This window comes from Anomaloglossus baeobatrachus, chromosome 3 (genome assembly GCF_048569485.1).
Source record: "Anomaloglossus baeobatrachus isolate aAnoBae1 chromosome 3, aAnoBae1.hap1, whole genome shotgun sequence".
Lineage (NCBI taxonomy): Eukaryota > Metazoa > Chordata > Amphibia > Anura > Aromobatidae > Anomaloglossus > Anomaloglossus baeobatrachus.
Genome location: NC_134355.1, coordinates 600,036,333 through 600,062,907, shown reverse-complemented (window position 1 = coordinate 600,062,907; position 26,575 = coordinate 600,036,333). Strand labels below are relative to the sequence as shown.

The following is a 26,575-nucleotide window of genomic DNA, read 5'->3' as shown; positions in this document are numbered from 1 at the left end:
GCTTCTTCTCCTGCCGGGCGGGAACTTTTCAAATGACACACGCGCGCCGTACTGACGACATCAGGGCGCGCGTGTGTCACACAGAGCATCTGCCGGGCAGGGAACAGAGGAGAGATTCCTGCGTTCCGCTGCCTGCACTGTGCGGCGCTGCAGGATCTGTCCTCTGTTCCCTGCACACCGGCACACAGCGTGTGATGAGGGCAATCTGAACACGGGCGTCCCGGAGCCTGGAGCTCCGTCAACAGGTTAGATTGCCCTCATCACTGACCGGCTAGCAAGAACGCCCTGAACCAGGCGGGCCGGTCACAGAGAGTAGACGGGCCGGATGTGGCCCGCGGGCCGCCTCTTGCCCAGGTCTAGTGTAGAGAATGATGAGTAGAGGGTTGGGGAAGAATAAAAAAAACAAACAAACTACTAATTATCAGCATTTTCCAAAGAACCTTGTTATGTTTAATAAATATTGATATTTTAATTAGTAGTAACAGGAAGATGTATAAGAAATATTTAATTAACAGAATGTAATATCATTTCACCTGACACTCTTTTATTCCTTGTCACCTTAATTCGTTCATATAACATTATTGCATTAATTTTTTCTTTTGACCATTGTTAAAGAAATGGTTGAGGTTTATCTCCAAACAACATGACAGGGGGACTGAGCAGGATACGTCTTCCAATGATATTTGTGATAAGGAATTTGATATCTTGAGAGGAGGATTTTACCTTAGGGGCAAGGCCACCAGATGTGTGTATCACCAGGAATATCACATTCTAAAAAACATCTATGTGTTATATTAGGATATATTTTATGTAATTTTGCCAGAACCGTACTCCATCTGTGCACCATACAGGGACAGGAACTCTAATATGCAAGTCCTAACAGAAAGGCCTTGCATATTAGAGTTCCTGTCCCTGTATGGTGCACAGATGGAGTACGGCTTGGCAGCCCGCCTGATCTAATAGTATGGGCGTCACCTAATAGGCTGCTGGCTTGTGACTGTGTATCTGCATGTGTGAACAGCGCTCTATGCAAGCCACTAGTGTGCAGTTTTATCATCCAGCAATCGCCCCCTCCATTCTTTGGAAGTGTGCGTGTGATTTGCTTTTCCTGCACCTGTGATGCCTCCACTTAGTGGGGGTTTAGCTGCATCCTGCTAGAGTACTAGTTTTTGGCTTGGGCGATGTACACACTGCAGCCCATCTTTGCTGTAAGTTATGATTCTATATATACCTTTACTTGTCAACTCGGATATATAGGTTTTGAAATACAAGCAAGTAAAGTTTGCAAAATGAACAGCTTTTTGAATATCCGCAGCTGCCAATCAGCTGATAGCTGGGGTGGGTATTCATAATGATTCCCGCCGCCCTGCCTCTCCGTCCTCCCCCCTTTTATTTATGCTAATTTTATTATAGAAACTTTTTAATAAGTGACTAGAAGGACCTGTGCTGATGTCATACCAATGTGAGCAGAAGGGGCGGGGCCTCAGCCAACAGAAAACTAATGTTGCTTCCTGGTATCAGCTATGTTGCCTGAGGCCTCACCCCATCTGCTCACAGGGGTAGGACATTAGCACAGGTCCTTCTAGTCATTTAGTAAAGCAATTCATTTCAGGGAGGGGTCAGAGCTGGGGCAGTGAGCACAGCCTCTACCTCCTGATGACGCTTCATTTCAGGGATGGGGCGGAGACTGGGGCAGTGACCACACCCTTTGCACCTTGATGACGTTTGGAATAGGGGAAAAAAAACAGTAGTCAGGTAAGGGTGGGGTATTTTTAATGCAGCCGTATTCGAAGTTAGTTTAGCTTGGGGCAATAAATAGGGATTTAGATGAAAATTTCTGCAGCCATAAAGAATATTTAAGGGAATGAGTTATAACTGATTTCTCACTTGGAGATGTGAGCGGTGACCCCATCTGGCTCTGGAGCAGATGAGGCACATTACACCTTTTGACCTCTGGCTTATTCCAGTGTTATTAAAGCCGCTGCAGTATTAGATCCTGACAGTCTGCAAAATTGTGGCATTTGTTGTTTGATTTCCCATATTGCATATTGATCAGATTAGGTATACAGTCATATGAAAAAGTTTGGGCACCCCTATTAATGTTAACCTTTTTTTTTTTATACCAATTTGGGTTTTTGCAACAGCTATTTCAGTTTCATATATCTAATAACTGATGGACTGAGTAATATTTCTGGATTGAAATGAGGTTTATTGTACTAACAGAAAATGTGCAATCCGCATTTAAACAAAATTTGACCTGTGCAAAAGTATGGGCACCTCAACATAAAAGTGACATTAATATTTTGTAGATCCTCTTTTTGCAAAACTAACAGCCTCTAGTCGCTTCCTGTAGCTTTTAATGAGTTCCTGGATCCTGGATGAAGGTATATTTGACCATTCCTGTTTACAAAACAATTCCAGTTCAGTTAACCCCTTAGTGACGGAGCTAATTTTCACCCTAATGACCAGACCAAATTTTGCAATTCTGACCAGTGTCACTTCATGAGGTTATAACTCTGGAACGCTTCAACGGATCCCGGTGATTCTGAGATTGTTTTTTCGTCACATATTGGACTTCATGTTAGTACCAAATTTAGGACAATATTTTTTGCATTTATTTATGAAAAAAAATAGAATTTTGGCAAAAATTTTCAAAATTTAGCAATTTTCAACTTTTGAATTTTTATACCGTTAAACCAGAGTTTTGTGACACAAAATAGTTAATAAATAACATTTCCCACTTGTCTACTTTACATACGCACAATTTTGGAAACAACATTTTTTTTTGTTAGGAAGTTAGAGGGGTTCAAAGTTTATCAGCGATTTCTTCGGCGCTCCATTGGGAGACCCAGACGATTGGGTGTATAGCTACTGCCTCCGGAGGCCACACAAAGCATTACACTAAAAAGTGTAAGGCCCCTCCCCTTCTGGCTATACACCCCCAGTGGGATCACTGGCTCACCAGTTTTTCTGCTTTGTGCGAAGGAGGTCAGACATCCATGCAGATAGCTCCACTGTTTAGTCAGCAGTAGCTGCTGACTATGTCGGATGGAAGAAAAGTGGGCCCATATAGGGCCCCCAGCATGCTCCCTTCTCACCCCACTTGCGGTTTGTAAGGTTGAGGTACCTATTGCTGGTACGGAGGCTGGAGCCCACATGCTGTTTTCCTTCCCCATCCCCCTGATGGGGCTCTGGGCGAAGTGGGATCTTACCGGTCTCCAGGCACTGAGACCGGGCTCCATCCACAGACCCAGAGAACCTGCTGGATTGGGAGCTGAGTATCCTCAGGGACAGGGCCCTGCGACAACAAGGTACTCTGTGTCCCCATACACATCGCGCACACACGCACCAGCATTGCTGGGAGTGTTAGTGCGCCGGGGACAACAGCGCAGAGCGCTTGTGCTATTATTCACTGCAGCTTTGCTGAGTGAATTTATGTATTGGGAACGGCCGCGCCGGCCGCTGCTGGGTGTTTTACACTATGGCGCGGCTGGGACTTGTGGTGCGCCGGGGACTTCCGCGCCGGCCGTGCACATGGACGGCCGCGCTTATTACTCGAGTCCCCGGCTTTGCGGCCTAGTTTTCCTTTCGTTCCCGCCCCCAGCCCTGCCAGTCAGGGAAGGGGCGGGACGCTGTACAGTAAGTCAGCGCAGGGAGCTGGAGTCTGCTTTGCATTCTCCAGCCCCCTTCACTAGACTCAGTGGGACGCCGGGTTCCCGCTCTTGTCTCGGGCACGCCCATCGGCCCGCCCCTCTTCTCTGGACGCCGGCAGCCATTCCGGCACGCAGAGCGGGAAAACGGAGACAAGCGCTGAGCTAGCAGTCCAGGAGGCGCCACACACCTGCTTTTGTGCGGGCGGTAAGCGGCAGCTGCAGTGCTGACCCACTAATGCCGAAGTGTCCTGCTGTACTTTTTGTAAAGTCGCTATTCAGGATGCAGGCATAGAAACAGCAGCAAAAAAGCAGCGGTGCTAAAGCACAGACTATACATGGCACTGTAATGGCTATTCTTGGCTGTCTACCCGCCTAGATGGCTAGCCAGCGGCAGCAAACAGCAAGGGTGCTAAGGCACAAGCTTTCAATGCTGCTGGATTTGCATGTGCTGCAGTGTTTATTTTCATGTTTGTATGCTATACATTCACTGTATGTCGCTATTCTTGGCTAATGCTCCTGGATAACTTGGCAACAGCAGCAGAAAAGCAAGGGTGCCAAGGCACAAGCTTTCAATGCTGCTTGGATTGCATGTGCTGCAGTGTTTATTTCATGCTTGTATGCTATACATTCACTGTATGTAGCTATTCTTCGCTAATGCTCCTGAATAACTAGACAACAGCAGCAGAAAAGCAAAGGTGCCAAGGCACAAGCTTTCTAGACTGCTTGTACTACATGGGCTGAAGAGTTTATTTGTACTTCATGCTTGTATGCATTCACTGTAAGGTCGCTATTCTGAGCTAATGCTCCTAGATGGCTAGACAACAACAGCAAAAAAGCAGGGGTGCCAAGGCACAAGCTTTCTATGCTGTTTGTACTGCATGTGATACGGTTCCAGGGCCCCCAGTATGTGCATTTGCTCAACCGGGGTCTCCGCTACAGGTAGCCAAAACACCACCTGTGATCCCTGTCCATGGACAGGGATGGAGTTGCAGTTTCCGCTGCTTTATTGTCTGTGATTATGACTAATATCTTACAGACTTTGCAGTCCACATAGACCTTGGCCAAGGTTGATTCAATGCCCCTGGCCACCCTGATTGGGAATAAATCAGGGTTCCAGGGGGGTCCCATGCATCCCAGGGTGCAGGCTCTGACACGGACGTCAGTCCCAGACGGCCCAAGCGAGCTCCATGGGAATGGCCCTCGACTTCATCAACTGGTCAGGGTCACCACAGGAGTACAGACGTAGCTGTTCAAGACTCTGATCTTGAGACCGCTCTCAATCCGGATGCACCGGATGGTGACGCTATAGTGAATAATCTTATAGCGTCCATCAATGGAAAGTTGGGTATTTCCCCCTCAACTCCTCCAGGGGAGGGGTCAGCTTCACAACAGGATAAATCCCTCTTTCAGTATCTCAAGTGTATATTGAGTATTTTTTCTGGCGCTGTCTTCAGAGAAGCAGTTCAGAAACACCACGCTTACCAGATAAGCGTTTTCTCCAAACGTTTTAAGGATACACGTTATCCCTTTCACCTGACGTGGTAAAGCGCTAGACCCAGGGTCCAAAGGTGGATCCCCCAATCTCCAGGCTTGCGGCTAGATCCATAGTTGCAGTGAAGATGGGACTTCACTTAAAGCTGCCATTGACAGACAGATGGACCTCTGGTTGAAGTCTGTCTGTGAAGCTATCAGCGTGTCGGTTGCTCCGGCATTCGCAGCCGTATGGGCACTCTAACCTATTTCAGCTGCGCTTGCGCAGCTGGTCTTGAGCACATGTGCTTCTGTGCCGCAGGTGGTGTCCTTAACCTCGCAATGTCTGCATTGCGACTTACCCTAGTAATGCTGTCCTGGAGGGACAGTCGAGGTTGGTCCTTCCCAGGCTCGGGCAGGTTCCAGTTGTCCTCGTCCAAAAGGGCTCAAAAGGCTCAGAGGGGCTCAGATTCCGGCCGGGCTCAATCACGCCCAAGGAAGGCAGCAGGAGGAACCGCTACCAAGGCGGTCTCCTCATGACTGTCAGCTCTCTCTCTCCGCATCCGCGGTTGGTGGCAGAATCTCCCGCTTGGGGACATTTAACTGCCACAGGTCACAGACCGGTGGGTGAGAGACATTTTGTCTCACGTGTACAGGATAGAACTCTGTTCTCGTCCTCCGACGCGATTCTTCAGCACTTCTCCCCCCCTCCCCCCACCGAGCCGTTGCTCTTCTGCAGGCAGAAGAAGTGGTAATCTCTGTTACTCTTCAGGAACAAGACACGTTTTTTTCCTCCAATCTGATTGGGGTGCCAAAAAAGGGGTGGCTCTTTCCGTTCCGTTCTGGGCCTCACACTGCTCACAAGCACGTGTAGGCCAGGCGGTTCCGGATGTAACCCTCCGCTCCGTCATTGTCTCAATGTCGCAAGGAGATTTCCTAGCATCAATAGACATCAGGATGCCTATCTCCACGTGCCGATTGCTCCAGAGCACCAGCGTGTGCTACGTTTTCGTTATTGAAGACGAGCATCTTCAGTGCGTAGCCCTGCCCTTCGGTCTGGCGACAGCCCTACGGGTTTTCGCCAAGTTCAGGGCAGCAGTGGGAGCAGTCCTGCACTCTCAGGGTCACTCGGTGATCCTTACTGGGACGATCCACTTGTCAAGGCACCCTCTCAGGAGGCATGCCAACGCAGCCTGAACGTGGCGCTGGAGACTCTCCAGAGTTTCGGGTGGATCATCAGCTTTTCAAGGTTACATCGGGCACCGACCCAATCTCCAACATATCTGAGCATGGAGTTTCACACTCTCTCAGCGGTAGTGAAGCTTCCGCTGGACAAGCAGCGTTCACTACAGACGGGGGTGCAGTCTCTCCTTCAAGGCCAGTCACACCCCTTAAGACGTCTCATGCAGAGACAGTCACTTTCGCGCAGTTTCATCTGCGTCCACTTCAATCGGACATGCTTTGCCAATGGGTTGGGGAGTCGACGTCCCTAGACAGGAACGTTTCCCTTCTCAGACGGTCATGGAGCCCATCCTTCAGATCAATGTTCTGGTCATCTGGGCAGTGTATCTTGCCCTGCAAGCCTTCCAGCAGTGGCTGGAAGGACAACAGATCCGATTTCAGTCGGACAATTCCACAGCGGTGGCAGACATCGCCCACCAAGGCGGAACACGCATCGCCAAGCCTACCTGGCAATCCGGCGGATTCTGATGTGGGTGGGGGACAGAGCATCCACCATATCCGCAGTTCACATCCCGGGCGTAGGATATTGGGAAGCAGACTTCCTCAGTCGCCTGGGTATGGACGCAGGGGAATGGCCTCTGCACCCAGAAGGGTGTCAGGAACGCTGTAGCCGCTGGGGGGTGCCGGACGTCGACCTAATGGCGTCTCGACACAACAACAAGGTCCCGATTTTCATGCCGCGGTCTCACGAGCAAAGAGCTCTGGCGGCAGGCGCCGTAGTTCAGGATTGGTCGCAGTTCCAGCTACCCTATGTGTTCTACCTCTGGCACTGTTGCCCAGAGTGCTACGCAAGCTTAGCTCCGCTTGCCGCCGCGCCATCCTCGTCGTCCCAGACTGGCCGAGGAGGTCGTGGTTCCCGGATCTGTGGCATCTCACGGTCGGCCAACCGTGGGCACCCTCAGACCGGCCAGACTTACTGTCCCAAGGGCCGTTTTTTCCACTGAATTCTACGGCCCTGATCCTGACTGTGTGGCCATCGAGTCCGAGATTCTAGCGTCTTCAGGATTACCTCAAGTCGTCATTGCCACCATGAGACGGGCTAGGAAGCTGACGTCTGCCAAGATCTACCACAAGACGTGGAAGATATGCTTCTCTTAGCGCTCTGCTCAGGGAGTGTCTCCCTGGACATTTGCATTGCCTACTTTTCCTTCCTTCCTACAATCTGGTTTGGGAAAAGGTTTGTCGCTCGGCTCCCTTAACGGACGAGTCCCAGCGCTGTCTGTATTTTTTCAGAATCGCATAGTACGACTTCCTCAGGTACGCACGTTCCTGCAGGGGGTCGGTCGCATTCTCTCTCCGTACAAGGGGCCGTTAGACCCATGGGATCTGCACAGGGTACTTATTGCTCTCCAGGAGCCGCCCTTGGGGCCTCTGAGGGATGTTTTTTCACTTTCTCGACTGTCACAGAAAGTGGCTTTTTTGGGAACGGTCACGTCTCTTCAGAGAGTGTCCGAGCTAGCAGCGCGGTCATCCAAAGCTCCTTTCCTGGTGTTTCACCAAGACAAGGTAGTGCTGCGCCTGATTACGGGGTTTTCTCCCTAAGGTGGTATCCCCCTTTCATCTCAGTCAGGATATCTCCTTACCTTCCTTTTGTCCTCATCCAGTTCATCGATATGAATTGGATTTGCATTTGTTGGATCTGATGAGAGCGCTCAGAATCTACTTTTCCCGCACGGCGCCCCTGCGCCGCTCGGATGCACTCTTTATACTTGTCGCTGGTCAGCGCAAAGGGTTGCAGGCTTCCAAAGCCACCCTGGCTCGATGGATCAAGAAACCAATTTTTGAAGCCTACCGTTCTGCTGAGCTTCCGGTTCCATCAGGGCTGAAGGCCCATTCTACCAGAGCCGTGGGTGCGTCCTGGGCATTACGACACCAGGCTACGGCTCAACAGGTGTGCCAGGCAGCATCCTGGTCGAGTCTGCACACTTTCACCAAACATTATCAGGTGCATACCTATGCTTCGGCGGACGCCAGGCTAGGTAGAAGAGTCCTGCAGGCGGCTGTTGCCTCCCCGTAGGGGAGGGCTGTCTTTGCAGCTCTAACATGAGGTATTTCTTTACCCACCCAGGGACAGCTTTTGGACGTCCCAATCGTCTGGGTCTCCCAATGGAGCGCCGAAGAAGAAGGGAATTTTGTTACTTATCGTAAATTCCTTTTCTTCTAGCTCCTATTGGGAGACCCAGCACCCGCCCTGTTGTCCTTCGGGATTTTTTGGGTTGGTTTTTTGGGTCCACATGTTGTTCATGTTGAATGGTTTTCAGTTCTCCGATGTTACTTCGGAGTGAATTTGTTTAAACCAGTTATTGGCTTTCCTCCTTCTTGCTTTTGCACTAAAACTGGTGAGCCAGTGATCCCACTGGGGGTGTATAGCCAGAAGGGGAGGGGCCTTACACTTTTTAGTGTAATGCTTTGTGTGGCCTCCGGAGGCAGTAGCTATACACCCAATCGTCTGGGTCTCCCAATAGGAGCTAGAAGAAAAGGAATTTACGGTAAGTAACAAAATTCCCTTCTTCTCATTTTTACAGCAAAATTCACAAAACCATTTTTATAGGGACCACATCACATTTGAAGTGACTTCGATAGGCCTAGATGACAGAAAATACCCAAAAGTGACACCATTCTAAAAACTGCACCCCCCCAAAGTACTTCAAAACCACATCCAAAAGTTTATTAACCCTTCAGGTGCTTTACATGAACAAAAGCAATGTGGAATGAAAAAAAGCAAAAATTAAATTTGACCTACAAATGTTGCTCTAACCCAACTTTATTCACTTTTAGAAGAAATAACACAACAAAATGGACCCCAAAACTTGTTACCCACTTTCTTATGAACGCGCCGATACCCCATATGTGGTCAGAAACCTCTGTTTGGACAAATGGGAGGGCTCGGAACAGAAGGAGCAATATTTGAATTTTGGAAACCAAATTTGGCTGAAATAGATTGCGGGCACCATGTTGCATTTACCGGTCCGCTAAGGTACCTAAACAGAAGAAACCCCTCACAGGTGACGCCATTTTGGAAACTAGACCCCTCAAGGCTTCTATCTAGGGGTATAGTGAGCATTTTGGACCCACAGGTACTTTACATATTTTGTTAACGTTACATTGTCATATTGAAAATTTTAATAATTTTCTCAAAAATGTTGCTTTAGCATCAATTTTCTCACTTTTTCAAGAGGTAATTCCAAAACTTTGACCTCAAGGTTTGTTACCCACTTTTTTATGAGCGCGGTGATACCTCACATGTGGTCTGAAACCTTTGTTTGGACAAATGGGAGGGCTTGAAATGGAAGGAGCAATATATGAATTTTGGAAAGGAAATTTGGCTGAAAAAGATTGCGGGCACCATGTCGCATTTGGAGGTCCCCTAAGATACCTAAACAGCAGAAACCCCGCACAAGTGACCCCATTTTGGAAACTAGGCCCCTCAAGGAATTTATCTAGATGTTTGGTGAGTACCCTGAACCCCCAGATGCTTCACAGAATTTTATAACGTTGAGCCATGAAAATAAAAAAATAAAATTTTACCACAAAATTGTTATTTCAACCAGGTAGCTTTTTTTTCACAAGGGTAACAGGAAAAAAATCACCATGACATTTATTGTGCAATTTCTCCTGAGTTTGGCGATACCTTATATGTGGTGGAAATCAACTGTTTGGGCACACGGCAGGGCTCGGAAGGGAAGGAGTGCCATTTGACTGCAAAATTGTCTGGAATCAATAGCGGACGCCATGTTGCATTAGGAGAGCCCCTGAGGTGCCTAAACAGGGAAGCTCCTCAACATGTGGCCACATTTTGGAAAATAGACCCCACAAGGAATTTATCTAGATGTTTGGTGAGTTCCCTGAACACCCAGGTGCTTCACAGAAGTTTATAATGTTGAGCTGTGAAAATAAAAAAATACATTTTTACCACAAAATTGTTACTTCAACCAGGTAGCTTTTTTTTTTTTTTACAAGTGTAAAAGGAAAAAAATCAGCATAAAATTTATTGTGCAATTTCTCCTATGTATGCTGATACCTTATGTGTGGTGGAAATCAACTGTTTGGGTGCACAGCATGACTCGCAAGGGAAGGAGCGCCATTTGACTGCACAATTGGCTGGAATAATTAGCGGACGCTATGTTGCATTTGGAAAGCCCCTAAGGTGCCTAAACAGTGGAGGTCCCCCACAAGTGACCCCATTCTGGAAACAAGACACCTCAAGGCTTTTATCTAGGTGTATATTGAGCAGTTTGAATCCACGAATACTTCACAGAATTTGATAAGCTTAGGTTGCCATATTGAAAGTTTTCATTTCTTTGTCGCTCCATTGGGAGACCCAGACAATTGGGTGTATAGCTTCTGCCTCCGGAGGCCACACAAAGTATTACACTTTAAAAAGTGTAACCCCTCCCCTCTGCCTATACACCCTCCCGTGCATCACGGGCTCCTCAGTTTTTTGCTTTGTGTTGAAGGAGGCACACATTCGCTCAAGCTCCACATTTTAGTCAGCAGCAGCTGCTGATTATATCGGATGGAAGAAAAGTGGGCCCCTGACAGGGCTCCCGGCATGCTCCCTTCTCACCCCACTAAGTCGGCGGTGCTGTTAAGGTTGAGGTACCCATTGCGGGTACACAGGCTGGAGCCACATGCCGTTTTCCTTCCCCATCCCTTAGAGGCTCTGGGAGAAGTGGGATCCTAACCGGTCATCCAGGCACTGGGACCGGGCTCCCTCCGCAGCCCCTGTGGGATTCTGACGGACAGGAGACTGAGTATCATCAGGGACAGGCCCTGCATCATAAAGGTACTCTGTGTCCCCTTGGGGACGGTGCATGGAGCACTTGGTCTCAGACGCTGCAGCGGCTGCTGTTTTTGCGTGAAGACCGGGACTACCGCGCCGACCGCACCTGCTTGCCGGCCGCGGTATTAAATTTAGTCCCCGGCTTTTGCGGCCTAGTGCATTAAACTCCCGCCCCCGGGCCTGCCAGTCAGGGGTAAGGGCGGGACGGTCGGCCTGACGCCGACTGTGAGGGCTGGAGCATACTTTAGTGTCCTCCTCCCCCCTCACTCATCACTCTGGGGCACCAGATTCCCGTACTTATTGAGGCACGCCCACGGCTCCCTCCTCCCCTTAGAACGCCGGCAGCCATGTTTTAAACACATTCTGCCGGTGGAGGACTTCTGGCTGCAGCTCTGGGAGACCCAAGGCAGGGAATCTGGTGGACACACACCGCTCTGGGCGGTCGGTAAGCCACACCGGTCACCCGGTGCTGGTCCCCCTAGGGTGCCGAACTGTATATATATATATATATATTATATTTGTATACATTTTCTAGGTTCGGCCGCAGTGTTTAGCCCTTTGCTATATACCCTCTGTGATTACATTCCTAGGAGAGAACAACATGTCGGTCACAAGGAGCAAGGGTTCCAAGACACAGGGCTATTTTGCAACCTGTACCTCTTGTGCGGCTATGCTACCTGCAGATTCCACCTACCCTCACTGTGAGCAATGCTCGGACCCTGGGGTACTCACTCATCCGGAGCCTCGGGCACTGGTGGGACCCTCGGCCCAGGTAGAACCGCCAGCCTCCCCTGTCCAGACGGCAGGGACAGAGTTTGCAGTTTTAGCTGAGAAACTCTCTGAGTCACTTTCACAATCCATGGCTCAGTCTATGGACAAATGGTCTGCTAAGATACTAGAAGCCTTACAGTCCAGACCGGCCCTTACACAGGCCCCGGACACTGCGGGATCATCGCCCCCAGACCCATCTCGGTCTGCGCCGCAGCATGCTCCTGGGGTGGCCCCTACGTATCACATTGAGGACTCCGGCACGGACCGCAGTCCCAGACCGGCTAAGCGGGCTCGCTGGGAATCTTCCCCGACTTCATCACGCGGTTCGGGGTCTCAGCTTGAGGACTCTCTGGAGGATGAGGCAGAGGTCGCAGCCCAGGGCTCTGACCCTGACGTGGCTCTCAATCTTGATACACCTGATGGGGACGCCATAGTAAATGACCTTATAGCGTCAATCAACCAGGTGCTAGATCTATCTCCCCCGCCTCTACCTGTGGAGGAGTCGGCTTCACAGCAGGAGAAACACCAGTTTAGGTTTCCCAAACGTACACGGAGTGCTTTTTTCGATCACTCTAACTTCAGAGATGCTGTCCAGAAGCACAGAGCTTTTCCGGACAAGCGCTTTTCTAAGCGCCTTAATGACACACGTTACCCCTTCCCCTCTGACGTAGTCAAGGGTTGGGCTCAATGTCCCAAAGTGGATCCCCCAGTCTCTAGACTGGCGGCTAGATCCGTAGTAGCAGTGGCTGACGGTTCATCGCTCAAGGATGCCACTGACAGGCAGATAGAGCTCCTAATGAAATCCATCTTTGAAGCCACAGGCGCGTCTTTCGCCCCGGCCTTTGCAGCCGTGTGGGCACTCCAAGCTATCTCAGCTTGTCTGTCTGAGATTAATTCGGTCACACGTACCTCTGCTCCGCAAGTAGCGTCTTTGACTTCTCAGGCGTCGGCTTTTTCGTCATACGCCATGAATGCCGTCCTGGACTCTGCTAGCCGTACAGCGTTAGCATCCGCCAATTCGGTGGCAGTCCGCAGGGCCATGTGGCTACGCGAATGGAAGGCAGACTCTGCTTCCAAGAAGTTCTTGACCGGTTTGCCTTTTTCTGGCGACCGATTGTTTGGCGAGCAATTGGATGAAATTATTAAGCAATCTAAGGGAAAGGACTCGTCCTTACCCCAATCCAAGCCAAACAGACCTCAGCAACGGAAAATTCAGGTGAGGTTTCGATCCTTTCGACCCTCAGCCAGATCCCAATCATCCTCGTCCAACAGGCCACAGAAGGGCCAGAGGAACTCTTCTACATGGCGGTCTAAGTCACGTCCTCCAAAGACCGCCGGAGGCACCGTCTCCAAGGCGGCCTCCTCATGACTTTCAGCCTCCACAAACCGCATCCTCGGTCGGTGACAGGCTCTCCCGCTTTGGCGACGCCTGGTGGCCACATGTCCAAGGCCGATGGGTGAGAGACATTCTGTCTCACGGTTACAGGATAGAGTTCTGCTCTCGTCCTCCGACTCGCTTCTTCAGAACATCTCCGCCCCCCGAGCGAGCCGATGCACTTGCTCAGGCGGTGGACACTCTGAAGACAGAAGGAGTTGTGATCCCCGTTCCCCTTCAGGAACGTGGTCGCGGTTTTTACTCCAACCTGTTCGTGGTGCCAAAAAAAGGACGGATCATTCCGTCCCGTTTTGGACCTCAAATTGCTCAACAGACATGTGAGCACCAGACGGTTTCGCATGGAATCCCTCCGCTCTGTCATCGCCTCGATGTCACAAGGAGACTTCCTAGCATCAATCGACATCAGGGATGCCTATCTCCATGTGCCGATCGCACCAGAGCATCAGCGCTTCCTGCGTTTCGCTATTGGGGACGAACACCTTCAGTTTGTGGCACTGCCTTTCGGCCTGGCGACAGCCCCACGGGTCTTCACCAAGGTCTTGGCAGCCGTGGTGGCAGTCCTGCACGCTCAGGGTCACTCGGTGATCCCTTACTTAGACGATCTCCTGGTCAAGGCACCCTCCCGGGTGGCATGTCAACACAGCCTGGCTGTTGCTCTGGAGACTCTCCAGAGGTTCGGGTGGATCATCAATTTCTCAAAGTCAAAATTGACTCCGGCCCAATCACTGACTTACCTCGGGATGGAGTTTCATACTCTCTCAGCGATAGTCAAGCTCCCGCTGGACAAACAGCGTTCACTGCAAGCTGGGGTGCGCTCTCTCCTTCGGGCCCAGTCACACCCCTTGAGGCGCCTCATGCACTTCCTGGGGAAGATGGTGGCAGCGATGGAAGCAGTCCCGTTTGCGCAGTTTCATCTGCGTCCACTCCAATGGGACATTCTCCGCAAAAGGGACAGGAGGTCGACGTCCCTAGACAGGAACGTCTCCCTTTCTCTGGCAGCCAAAACCTCTCTTTAGTGGTGGCTTCTTCCCACTTCTCTGTCGAAGGGAAAATCCTTCCTGCCCCCATCCTGGGCTGTGGTCACGACGGACGCGAGTCTGTCAGGGTGGGGAGCGGTTTTTCTCCACCACAGGGCTCAGGGAACCTGGACTCCGACAGAGTCCTCCCTTCAGATCAACGTTCTGGAGATAAGGGCAGTGTACCTAGCCCTAAAGGCGTTCCATCGGTGGCTGGAAGGCAGGCAGATCCGCATACAGTCGGACAACGCCACGGCGGTCGCGTACATCAACCACCAGGGCGGCACGCGCAGCCGTCAAGCCTTCAGGGAGTTTGTCACATAGTCCCACCTTACAAGAGGCCGCTGGAACCATGGGATCTTAACAGAGTGCTAAAGGCTCTTCAGAAACCACCTTTCGAGCCACTGCGGGATGTCTCTCTATCACGTCTTTCGCAAAAGGTGGCCTTTCTAGTGGCAGTCACTTCGCTCCGTAGAGTGTCGGAGTTGGCAGCGCTATCATGCAAAGCACCCTTCCTGGTTTTTCACCAGGATAAGGTGGTTCTGCGTCCGGTCCCAGAATTTCTCCCTAAGGTGGTATCCCCGTTTCATCTCAATCAGGATATCTCCTTACCTTCTTTTTGTCCTCATCCAGTTCACCAATGTGAAAAGGAGTTGCATTTGTTAGATCTAGTGAGAGCACTCAGGCTCTACATTTCTCGCACGGCGCCCCTGCGCCGTTCTGATGTGCTCTTTGTCCTTGTCGCTGGCCAGCGTAAGGGGTCACAGGCTTCCAAGTCAACCTTGGCTCGGTGGATCAAGGAACCGATTCTTGAAGCCTACCGTTCTTCTGGGCTTCCGATTCCTTCAGGGCTAAAAGCCCATTCTACCAGAGCCGTGGGTGCATCCTGGGCATTGCGGCACCAGGCTACGGCTCAGCAGGTGTGTCAGGCGGCTACCTGGTCGAGTCTGCACACTTTCACAAAACATTATCAGGTGCATACCTATGCTTCGGCAGATGCCAGTCTAGGTAGGCGAGTCCTTCAGGCGGCAGTTGCCCACCTGTAAGAAGGGGCCGTTTTCGGCTCTTTTTATCGAGGTATTCTTTTACCCACCCAGGGACTGCTTTTGGACGTCCCAATTGTCTGGGTCTCCCAATGGAGCGACAAAGAAGAAGGGAATTTTGTTTACTTACCGTAAATTCCTTTTCTTCTAGCTCCTATTGGGAGACCCAGCACCCGCCCCTGTTCCCTTCGGGCTGTTGTTTTTTTGTGTACACATGTTGTTCATGTTGAATTGTTCTTTTGGTTCATGGTTCAGTTCTCCGAACATCCTTCGGATTGAATTTACCTTAGACCAATTTATAAGTTTCCTCCTTCCTGCTTTTGCACCAAAACTGAGGAGCCCGTGATGCACGGGAGGGTGTATAGGCAGAGGGGAGGGGTTACACTTTTTAAAGTGTAATACTTTGTGTGGCCTCCGGAGGCAGAAGCTATAAAACCCAATTGTCTGGGTCTCCCAATAGGAGCTAGAAGAAAAGGAATTTACGGTAAGTAAACAAAATTCCCTTCTTTTTTCACAAAAATGTTGCTTAAGCATCAAATTTCTTACTTTTTCAAGAGGCACCAGCAAAAAGTGGACCCCACAGGTTGTTATCCAATGTCTTATGAGCACAGGGATACCCCACATGTGGCCAAAAACCTCTGTTTGGATAAATGGGAGGGCTTGGAATGGAAGGAGCACCATTTGAATTCTGGAAAAGTTAAAATAAATTGCGCGCACCATGTCACAATTGCAGGGCCCCTTGGGTACCTATACAGCAGAACCCCCCACAAGTGACCCCATTTTGGAAACTGGACCCCTCAAGGATTTTTTTCAGGAGTATAGTAAGCATTTTGAATCCACAGGTACTTCACAAAAATGTTGCTGTAGCAAAAAATGTCTCACTTTTAGGCTATGTGGCCACGTCTAATACACAGTGTCAGCCTTCCAGTAAGATGTGAGTGTTGTCCACGGGAGAATGCAGCTGCCCATGCCCACGATTTGGGTTCAGGCTGCTTTCGACTTTAGCTCTATTCTACCTGCAGAGAACACTCTTGTCTCCGCAGCATAAATTGACTTGCTGAGGCTCGGGAAGCCGCGCCACAGGTCAGTTTATGCTGCGGAGAAGAGAAGCACAGTGGGCACAGGATTTCTAAAAATCCTTCCACTGTGCTTCTACTGCACAACGCAGCGTTATGGACGCAGGGAAAACACTGCGCCCAAAATGCTTCAAACCCTGATTGTGGGCGCACAGCCTAAAATGCTACAATGGATGAATGGATAGATGTCAAACATATATAACGTCCCACCCCCTGCATATTCTAAGCTGGCGCCTTTTAGTGCCTTTCATGTGACACTAAAGGATGCCTAGCCTTGTATTTAGTCCCCCAAAAAATTAATAATGAAAATAAACGACGTGGGGTCCCCCCTATTTTTGATAGCCAGCTAGGGTAAAGCAGACAGCTGTAGCCTGCAAACCACAACTGACAGCTTCACCTTGGCTGGTGATCAATTTGGAGGGCTCCCCAGGCTGTTTTTTTTTAAAAAAAAAACAAACAAACGTGGGGTCCCCCCCAAATTAGATCACCAGCCAAGGTGAAGCGGACAGCTGGGGTCTGGTATTCTCAGCGTGGGAAGAGCCATGGTTATTGGACTCTTCCCAGCCTAAAAATAGCAGGCCGCAGCCGCCCCAGAAGTGGCGCATCCATTAGATGCGCCAATCCTGGCGCTTCGCCCCAGCTCATCCCGCGCCCTGGTGCGGTGGCAAACGGGGTAATATACAGGGTTGATACCAGCTGTAATGTCACCTGGCATCAAGCCCTGGGGTTAGTGATGTCACGGCATCTAATCAGATACCCGACATCACTAACCCAGTCAGTAATAGAAAAAAAATAAAGACAAAAAAAAAATTTATTTGAAAAAACACTCCCCGAAACATTTCCTCTTTCACCAATTTATTGAAAGTAAACAAATTCCGGTCGCTGTAATCCATTTTGGAGGTACACGACGACTCTGGACCTTCCAGAATATGGGGGGCACGTTAAGGGAACGTATCCCCCATTTTCTGGAAGAGCAAGCTCTCCATGAGCAGTGTGGGTGCAGTAATCTGAGAATACTGCACTCACACTGCCCCCGTCCAACCTAGGGCAGAGTGACCTGCAGTAACCTCATTCCAGAATATGAGGGGCACACTCACAGAACGTACCCCCCATTTTCTAGAACAGCAGGCCCTCCATGTGAGGAGTGTAGCTGCAGATTACTGCACTCACGCTCCTCCGGTCCACTGTACAGCAGCATGTGCAGCAGCGAGGTCAGTGTCCCTGCTTGCAAGGAGCTGGCTGAAAGCCGCTGTCTGCGCATGCGCCGCCAGCTTTCCAGAAGGAGGAGGAGGGATCGCGAGCACCGGAGCAACAGCCAGGTACCGGGGAAGACCGGCGGCTGATGGCGGGAGACCTGGCGGGACCTGGGGATGACTGATCTGTCGCATGTGACGTGTCACATGCGGCAGAAGGAGCAGGATGAATGCGGCCGCGCGCTTAATGTGCGCTGCGCGCCGCCATTTTGCATGCTCCGGCGGGGGTAACGGGAGGCTCTTTGGAGAACCGGAAGGTGCTCCGGGGGACCAGGGGCCTCCGGTGTACCGGAGGAGGGGTCAGGGGGAGGCCATTTCCCTGCGATCTGAAATGTTTGATCATTTCAGATCGTAGGGAAATGAATGCAGAGCCGGCGGCAGTTTTCTGTGCGCTTCGGCGCCATTTTGAAAGTTCCGGAGGGGGGGGTAGGGGTGGGGGGGATCCCATGTTTGATCACGTCAGATGAAAAAGAAATCCGTTTTACCGGCCATTTCTTTTTTTTTTTTATGTTTTCGTCAGTATACGGTGTATACTGGCGATCGCATTATCGGGGTCCAAAAAAAAACACACCGATTCATTATCTGGGGGGTCTCAGCTACCCCCGGTAACTGAAACCCCCGAGATTTTTGGTCGCTGGGGGGTTCTACAGGGTTTTTTCGGACCGCCGCTTTAAAGCAGCAGAACAGAATAAGTACCCTGTTTTGCCACTGCTTTAAGTCGTACGGCCGTCGTTATGAGGTTAAGTTTGATGGTCGCTGAGCATGGACAGCACGCTTCAAATCATCCCACAGATGTTCAATGATATTCAGGTCTGGGGACTGGGATGGCCATTCCAGAACATTGTAATTGTTCCTCTGCATGAATGCCTGAGTAGATTTGGAGCGGTGTTTTGGATCATTGTCTTGCTGAAATATCCATCCCCTGCGTAACTTCAACTTCGTCACTGATTCTTGCACATTATTGTCAAGAATCTGCTGATACTGAGTTGAATCCATGCGACCCTCAACTTTAACAAGATTCCCGGTGCCGGCATTGGCCACACAGCTCCAAAGCATGAAGGAACCTCCACCAAATTTTACTGTGGGTAGCAAGTGCTTTTCTTGGAGTGCCGTGTTTTTTTGCCTCCATGCATAACGCCTTTTTGTATGACCAAACAACTCAATCTTTGTTTCATCAGTCCACAAGACCTTCCAAAATGTAACTGGCTTGTCCAAATGTGCTTTTGCATGCCTCAGGCGACTCTGTTTGTGCCGTGCTTGCAGAATCGGCTTCTTTCGCATCACTCTCCCATACAGCTTCTCCTTGTGCAACGTGCGCTGTATTGTTGACCGATGCACATTGACACTATCTGCAGCAAGATGATGCTGCAGGTCTTTGGAGGTGGTGGTCTGTGCATTGTCCTTGACTGTTCTCACCATTCTTCTTCTCTGCCTTTCTGATATTTTTCTTGGCCTGCCACTTCTGGGCTTAACAAGAACTGTACCTGTGTTCTTCCATTTCCTTACTATGTTCCTCACAGTGGAAACTGACCGTTTAAATCTCTGAGACAACTTTTTGTATCCTTCCCCTGAACAGCTATGTTGAATAATCTTTGTTTTCTGATCATTTGAGAGTTGTTTTGAGGAGCCCATGATGCCACTCTTCATAGGAGATTCAAATAGGAGAACTACTTGCAAGTGGCCACCTTAAAAACCTTTTCTCATGATTGGATACACCTGTCTATGAGGTTCAAAGCTCAATGAGGTTACAAAACCAATTTAGTGCTTTAGTAAGTCAGTAAAAAGTAGTTAGGAGTGTTCCAATCAAGAAATTGATAGGGGTGCCCATACTTTTGCACCGGTCAAATTTTGTTTAAATGCGGATTGCACATTTTCTGTTAGTACAATAAACCTCATTTCAATCCAGAAATATTACTCAGTCCATCAGTTATTAGATATATGAAACTGAAATAGCAAAAACCCAAATTGTTATAAAGAAAAAAGGTTAACATTAATAGGGGTGCCCAAACTTTTTCATATGACTGTAAATGTGTAATATGTAGGGGTGCGAGCGCTTGGGGTGCCCAATACACCGTTCCTGGTGTTGCATTGTTGCAAATAATACCTGGTTTATTATAGCGGATGAGCGGCGGCGTTCACACCTTGTAACCAGTGAATGTTTTTTTTTTTTTCCCTTGCGACTTTCTGAAGTCTCATCTTGCCATATTTGCAGTAAAACTAACATCATTTTTGCAGATTTTTTAGAATAGCGCCCGAATCAAAGTGATTTTGCAGAGATTTTTCTGAAATTGCGGGAAGCAATGCTGTTTTACCATATTTATGAATGTTGTGGCAAGACCATAAATAGCAAAAAAACCCTCCACTGCGGTCACAACTTGTGAGCAGGGCTCTGTGTGAGCTGCCTTAATATAACATGTCTTTTAGAGCAGTCGTCCCTACATCATTTTTTTTTTCGTTTTTCCCCAGGTCCTTTTCATTGACCCTGAGCAGGAGTCTACGTCCGAGCTGATAAATATAGCAGAGATGTTCCTCAATAATCACATACCTCTCAGGTAAGTTCTTCACTACATTTGTCCACAATAGGGAAGATTCATTTGCTTTGTCATTATTATCACATCATTTACTTTAAAGGGAATTCGTCACCAGTTTTTTTTTTCCCGCCTAATCTGAGAGCAGCATAATGTAGGAGCAGAGATCCTGATTCCAGCGATGTGTCATTTACTGGGCTGCTTAGTGTAATTTTGATAAAATCAGTAATTGATAAAATCACTAATTAATCAGCAGTAGATTATCATAGGACTACTTGGCGTGCTGCAGGTAGTCCCGCATATTCATGAGCTCTGTATAACTAATAGATCTGCAGCACAGAGATCATCGATTTTATCAAAATGACAGTAAACAGCTCAATAAGTGACACATCGCTGGAATCAGGATCTCTGTCTCTACATTATGCTGCTCTCCGATGAGGGAGCAAAAACCTGGTGACAAATTCCCTTTAAGGGGTTGTCCTATGTAGAAGACCAGACAGATAGTCTTTGAGGGGTGTCCGATACTAAGGAGCTCCCTATAAGCCCAAGCAGAGGGCTGCTGTAGGGGAAATGAATTTCCGCACAGTGATGACTAGTGGGAGTTAGAGAGGCCGGACCAATGGCCAGTAGTGTTCAGCTTTATTCTGAGAAGGGCTGTCTGGATGTGACAATCTCTGCTACATACTGGGTTGTATTCTGCTGTTTCAAAACAATCAGTGTTTTCTCAGCAGGAGATTATCACTACAGGACAATTTGGCCTTGTGCCTCCTTGTCAAACACTCCCCCAGCACTGATTAGCAGTTCTCTGTCACCATACAGTGTACACCCAAAGCTGTGGTGTGTTCAGGGTTATACACCGCTCAACAACTAGATCTGCAGCAGAGAAAACTGTGACTCTAACATAACTCCTGCACCCAGTATACTAAGTGATACATCACTGGAATCCGGGTATCTACCCCTGCCTCATGCTGCTCTGATTGCATTGCATTGTAAAAACCTGCTGACACATTCCCTTTTGATAATAACAATTAATAATCACATTGATTTGTGACATGGCAGATTTTTGGAGCAGTGTTTCTCCTCAACCATCCATTATGTTTGGCTGTGCAAGAAACTGAACCGTGATGTACAGATTCTTTCTTAAACCTGTTTTGACAAGAAAGGCTTCTTCTGATTATAGTTGCTGTAAAGGGACAGTCCCCTTTTGACAGATCGAGGCCCCTCCAGCTCTTGACTATAATGTGCGGAGGTGTCTGTCCCTGCAGAGCCTTTGTGGAGGAGACGATCACTGGTTAATATAATCAATGAGCTGTCTTCTTTTGGAGGGGTAAATGATAAGGGTCTCAATAGTCCATTCTTAAGAAGTGCATTTCTGGATGTAACTTATTCCGTCACCACTAGAGGGCACTGCTTGTTGCTTTCAGGATTGGTTTGGTGTTTGTTGTGAACGACGATGAGGAGGTGGATGGATTCGAGGACGCCGGAGTCGCTCTCCTGAGGACCTTCAACTATGTGGCTGATGAGGAGGATAATTATGACGCATTCCAGATGGTTGTTTCAGTAAGTTGGTTTTTTTTTATATATATAATGGAATTGCAAAGAAATACTAACCTAGCCCTATACATTGGTCCATCAAGGATGTATGGCTATTTTAATACCCACATGGACATTTTTTCATTTTGTAGTTTAACACTAGAACTACTGGACTCGTGACACCTATATAGAAATACATGGTGCAAAGTAGTCAAAATGACTACCTCCGTAATTCTAGTGTTAAATAGTGCTCAAGAAGGAAGAATCATTAGTAGATTGCTTTTAAGTTCTGGTACGAGCCGCCACTGACAGCCAGCTTGCCCTCCTGCATTGATCACTATGCAGGACCTGGATATCCATCACATCAGACCATACACATTATATTAACGTCCGTGAACCCACTCATTTCAGGTGGGACTGTGGAATCAGCTGATTTGTGTAGGGGGTCCTAATTCTTTCCCAACTGCAAATGTTTGGGGAAAAGAAAGATTGGACATTTTGAATTTTGCCATACCTGATCCTGTGTTCTCAAGGGACATAAACCCACATCATAGCTATCTGCTAGTAGTGCCTCATTAAGCTTTTCCCTTTACAATATTTCCAATTTCAGGCTAAGTCCAAGTTTGGGCTTATGGATGGGGACCTTTTTGCTTAGAAATCCATCTGAATAAAGTTTTCTTAAAGATCATGGACATCTTTGACAAGGAATAAGTGATTTTTACTTATGTGAGTTTTTACCTTTTAATTAAAGAAGCTCTCACATGAAGATTTTTTTTTTTTAAAAAATAAGCCTGTGTATATGTATGTAATATGTGAGACATCACTGCTCTGCAGACTCCACCGGTCACACTGCGCCACTTCTGTAAGTCTATAGAGCATCATTCTGAGGCTCGTTTTGACGCTCCATAGACTTACATTGTAAAAGCCACTTCTGGATCATGCTCGGTGCAGTGTGACTCGGAGATACTGGAGAGCGGTGACCTCACTGAGAAGAGGAGCAGAACAGCGCTGGACACTGGAGATACTGGAGAGTGGTGACCTCACTGAGAAGAGGAGCAGAACAGCGCTGGACACTGGAGATACTGGAGAGTGGTGACCTCACTGAGAAGAGGAGCAGAACAGCGCTGGACACTGGAGATACTGGAGAGTGGTGACCTCACTGAGAAGAGGAGCAGAACAGCGCTGGACACTGGAGATACTGGAGAGCGGTGACCTAACTGAGAAGAGGAGCAGAACAGCGCTGGACACTGGAGAGTGGTGACCTCACTGAGAAGAGGAGCAGAACAGCGCTGGACGCTGGAGAAGATTTAAGGAAAAAATAAATCTTCATGGGAGGACTTCTTTAATACCCATTGAAAGCACAAACACATGGGTCTGAGCCTTATGGGGGATTCAGGTGAAACAACTGCGGAAAGTGCTTCACCTTAAAGACACGTCAAGTATTCTTTTCACTGATCAAAAATTATTTAATTTTCTTCCATGTAGATCTACAACAAGGTGCGGACTGGGGAAAGACTGACCGTGAAGCATGTCACCAGCGTGCTGGAGGAGAAGTACCGATACGTGGAGCCGAGCAGCATTCTGGGCCGAGACTCTGCTTATGACCAGAATAGAAAGGTACCAGGACACTTAATATTCTTCATCTATAAGACTAGTAGTTATGCTCAACTGTGAAATGCCGAAAATGAAGGCATTCAGCAACTTGCAGAGTGAACGGCACAAGATCTAATGAGTTAAAATCTCACGCACTCTCTGGGGGAGAAGATTTTGGATGATATATGCAATGTGATAAAGTAAATAACAATGTCTGAAAGTGGGAGAGGTTTGTTGCCAGTAACACCATCATGGTCCTGAAGTTGGGGAATGTGGATAATGCATTTGGGGTGATATTAGGATATAACACAGGTGATTGATCTGTAAAGTGGTTGTACACTACTTGTAGATTGATGTTCTACCCTTAGGGGCACTTTGCACACTACGACATCGCAAGCCGATGCTGCGATGCCGAGCGCGATAGTCCCCGCCCCAGTCGCAGCTGCGATATCTTGTGATAGCAGCCGTAGGGAATATTATCGCTACGGCAGATTCACATGCACTCACCTGCCCTGCGACGTCGCTCTGGCCAGTGAACCGCCTCCTTCCTAAGGGGGCGGGTCGTGCGGCGTCACACGGCAGGTGGCCAATAGAAGCGGAGGGGCGGAGATGAGCGGGACGTAAACATCCCGCCCACCTCCTTCCTTCTGCATAGCCGATGGAGGCAGGTAAGGAGATGTTCCTCGCTCCTTGCTGCAGGAACGAGGAACAACATCGTACCGTCGCTGCAGCCAAAATAATGAAAATGACTGACACTACACCGATCATACGATACCGATGCTTTTGCGCTCGGTAATCGTAGTTAAGACGATTTACACACTACGATGTCGAGAGCGACGCCGGATGTGCGTCACTTTTGATTTGACCCCACCGACATCGCACCTGCGATTTCGTAGTGTGCAAAGGGCCCCTTAAGATAGGTCATCAATGTCTGATCGGCCGGGGACCGACACCCCGCACCCCCACCGATCAGCTGTTCTCAGTCCCGGCGGTGGGATAGCCAGAAATGCTCAGTTCCAGAGCTGCCCCGTTTTCTGATAGCGGCCGCTGCTGGGTACTGCACATTTGCCTACTATTGATTAGAATGAGAGGCGGATGTGCAGTACCCAGTCGCGGCTGCTATGAGAAGATAGAGAAGATCCGCAACTGAGCATTTCCAGCTGCCTTCTGCTGCCACCGGGCACCGAGAACAGCTGATTGCCAAGGTGCCTGACACTGGCCGATCAGACATTGATGACCTAACCTAATGCTAGATCATCAGTGTTACAGTAGCTGACAACCCCTTTAATTGGTGATGAGTGACTCAGTTCTCAGGACCCTGATGCAGTACCTGCTGGACTGGAGCCCTGACATCTGCCATCCTCAGCTCTTCTTTTGATTAGTCGGCCTGGTACAACAGTGTGAGGTACATGCAACGTTGTACCAGGCTGGCTAATCCAAAGAGCTAGCAAGTTGTGCGTGATTTGCAGGGCTCCTGATCTGCAGCCACAGACTAATGACCTCTCCGCTGGACCTTGGCCTTGGGATGTGTACGCATCGCTATAATTTATTCACATCTCACCCAATCTCAGATAGTGAGGTTTATAAATTGGATCTATATGTAACATGATGGTATCTGCCCCTTGTTTTTCAGGAGGGGAAGGAGTACTTCCTGCAGACCGGACTGTCCCCGCTTCCTGTGGTTCTCTTTAATGGGATACCGTTTCCAAAAGACCAGCTAGATCCCGATGAACTGGAGACCGCCACTATGCACAAAATCCTCGAGACCACCAGCTTTTTCCAGAAAGCCGTGTATATGGTGAGACTTGTGATCTTGAGTCTTTCACGTGAACATAAATACTTTAAGGATGTGTAAGGTGTAGGAGTCCGGACCTTCACTTATTGTCTTCTGGGATTCCATCATTAAATCATAAAGAGCCTCTATAAAGTGATACTTCAGATATAACTGCACACTGCTCACTAATGGGGAAATGACTTTGCCCAGCCTTGACCCTAGCACTTGTGTGCCAAGTGGTGTCATAGCCGTGGTCACGTGGTGCCTGTTGTTCAGTGAGCTCAGGGTGCACATTGTAGGCTTGCAGCCTGCACTTTTGGATGATATTTATGAAAGGGGGTCTGCTTTGTCAGATTGCCTTCATCCACCCTTTGTATATATGAGTGAGAAGCCTCAAATGAGGAATATTTCTGGATTCTTAGGACTCTAATGAATTATTTTGGCAATGAGAGATTTGTATGGTTTGTGTCTCATTTAAAAATGACCGACAGCTCTCCTCTTCCTAGGTTAGTCATCCCTGTAATCAGCAGGGAGCTGAACACTTTATGCATTATTTTTCTCTCCTTGCACAGGGGGAACTGACCAACGATCACGATGTTGTGGATCACATAATGGCTCAGCATAATGTAGTTCCCAGGATTAATCTGCGGATTCTGGATGTGGAGCGACAATACCTGGACCTTACGGCCATCAGTAAGTCACTGCATACATTTCTACATTGGTGGTGAGAATGAAGGGCCCGAGTTAAGTGGAGGGGCCATTGCTCACCACATTCTGTTTAGATATATTATAATTTATGCCAGGAATTCTACCACAAATGTAAAACCGCTGATAGCACATACAATACCTTGAAAAAATATTTATATCCCTTGAACTTTTCCACATTATTTTTACCTTACACCCACAAAGTCATATGCACTTTTGTTATTTTATGTGATATACCAACACCAAGTATTTAAATGAAATTACCGTATTTTCTGGATTATAAGATGCACTTTTCCTTCCAAAAACGTGGTAGGAAAATGAGGGGTGCATCTTAAAATCTGAATATAGCTTACCGGGAGGTGAATTGGCCCGGGGGCTGTCTGTGCAGCTCTGTGTGCGGGCGGCCGGGTGCCTGTCAGTGCATGCTGGTGGCCGGCTGCTTCTCTGTCCCAGCGGCTGGCTTGCCTGCCTCTATCCCGGCTGCCTGCCTCTATCCCGGCGGCCGGCGACCTGCCTCTATCCTGGTGGCCGGCTGGCTGCCTCTCTGTCCCGGTGGCCGGCTGGCTGCCACTCTGTGCGGCCGGGCGGGGGGGCCGGGTGGCTGTGCGGCGGGTGTCCTAGTTTGTCCGCGGTCCCGGTTTCAAATGATGGCGCCCGGGAGTCATTGCATGCGCAGATGGAGCTCTTGGATGAGAGCTCCATCTGCGCACACGCCACTCCGGGCGCCATTATTTTGAAG

General features: G+C 48.9%; 1 protein-coding gene across 4 annotated transcripts in view; it reads left to right on the top strand.

Annotated features, from left to right (window-relative positions):
* UGGT1 (UDP-glucose glycoprotein glucosyltransferase 1) overlaps positions 1-26,575 on the top strand; it is a 242,824-nt gene that overhangs the window by 118,612 nt on the left and 97,637 nt on the right. For all 4 annotated transcript variants that reach the window (XM_075341044.1, XM_075341046.1, XM_075341047.1 and 1 more), the window contains exons 15-19: positions 20,170-20,255; positions 21,656-21,791; positions 23,250-23,381; positions 24,991-25,155; positions 25,704-25,824. In XM_075341044.1, coding sequence (XP_075197159.1) covers positions 20,170-20,255; positions 21,656-21,791; positions 23,250-23,381; positions 24,991-25,155; positions 25,704-25,824 — 640 coding nt within the window. The remainder of the gene's footprint in view (positions 1-20,169; positions 20,256-21,655; positions 21,792-23,249; positions 23,382-24,990; positions 25,156-25,703; positions 25,825-26,575) is intronic.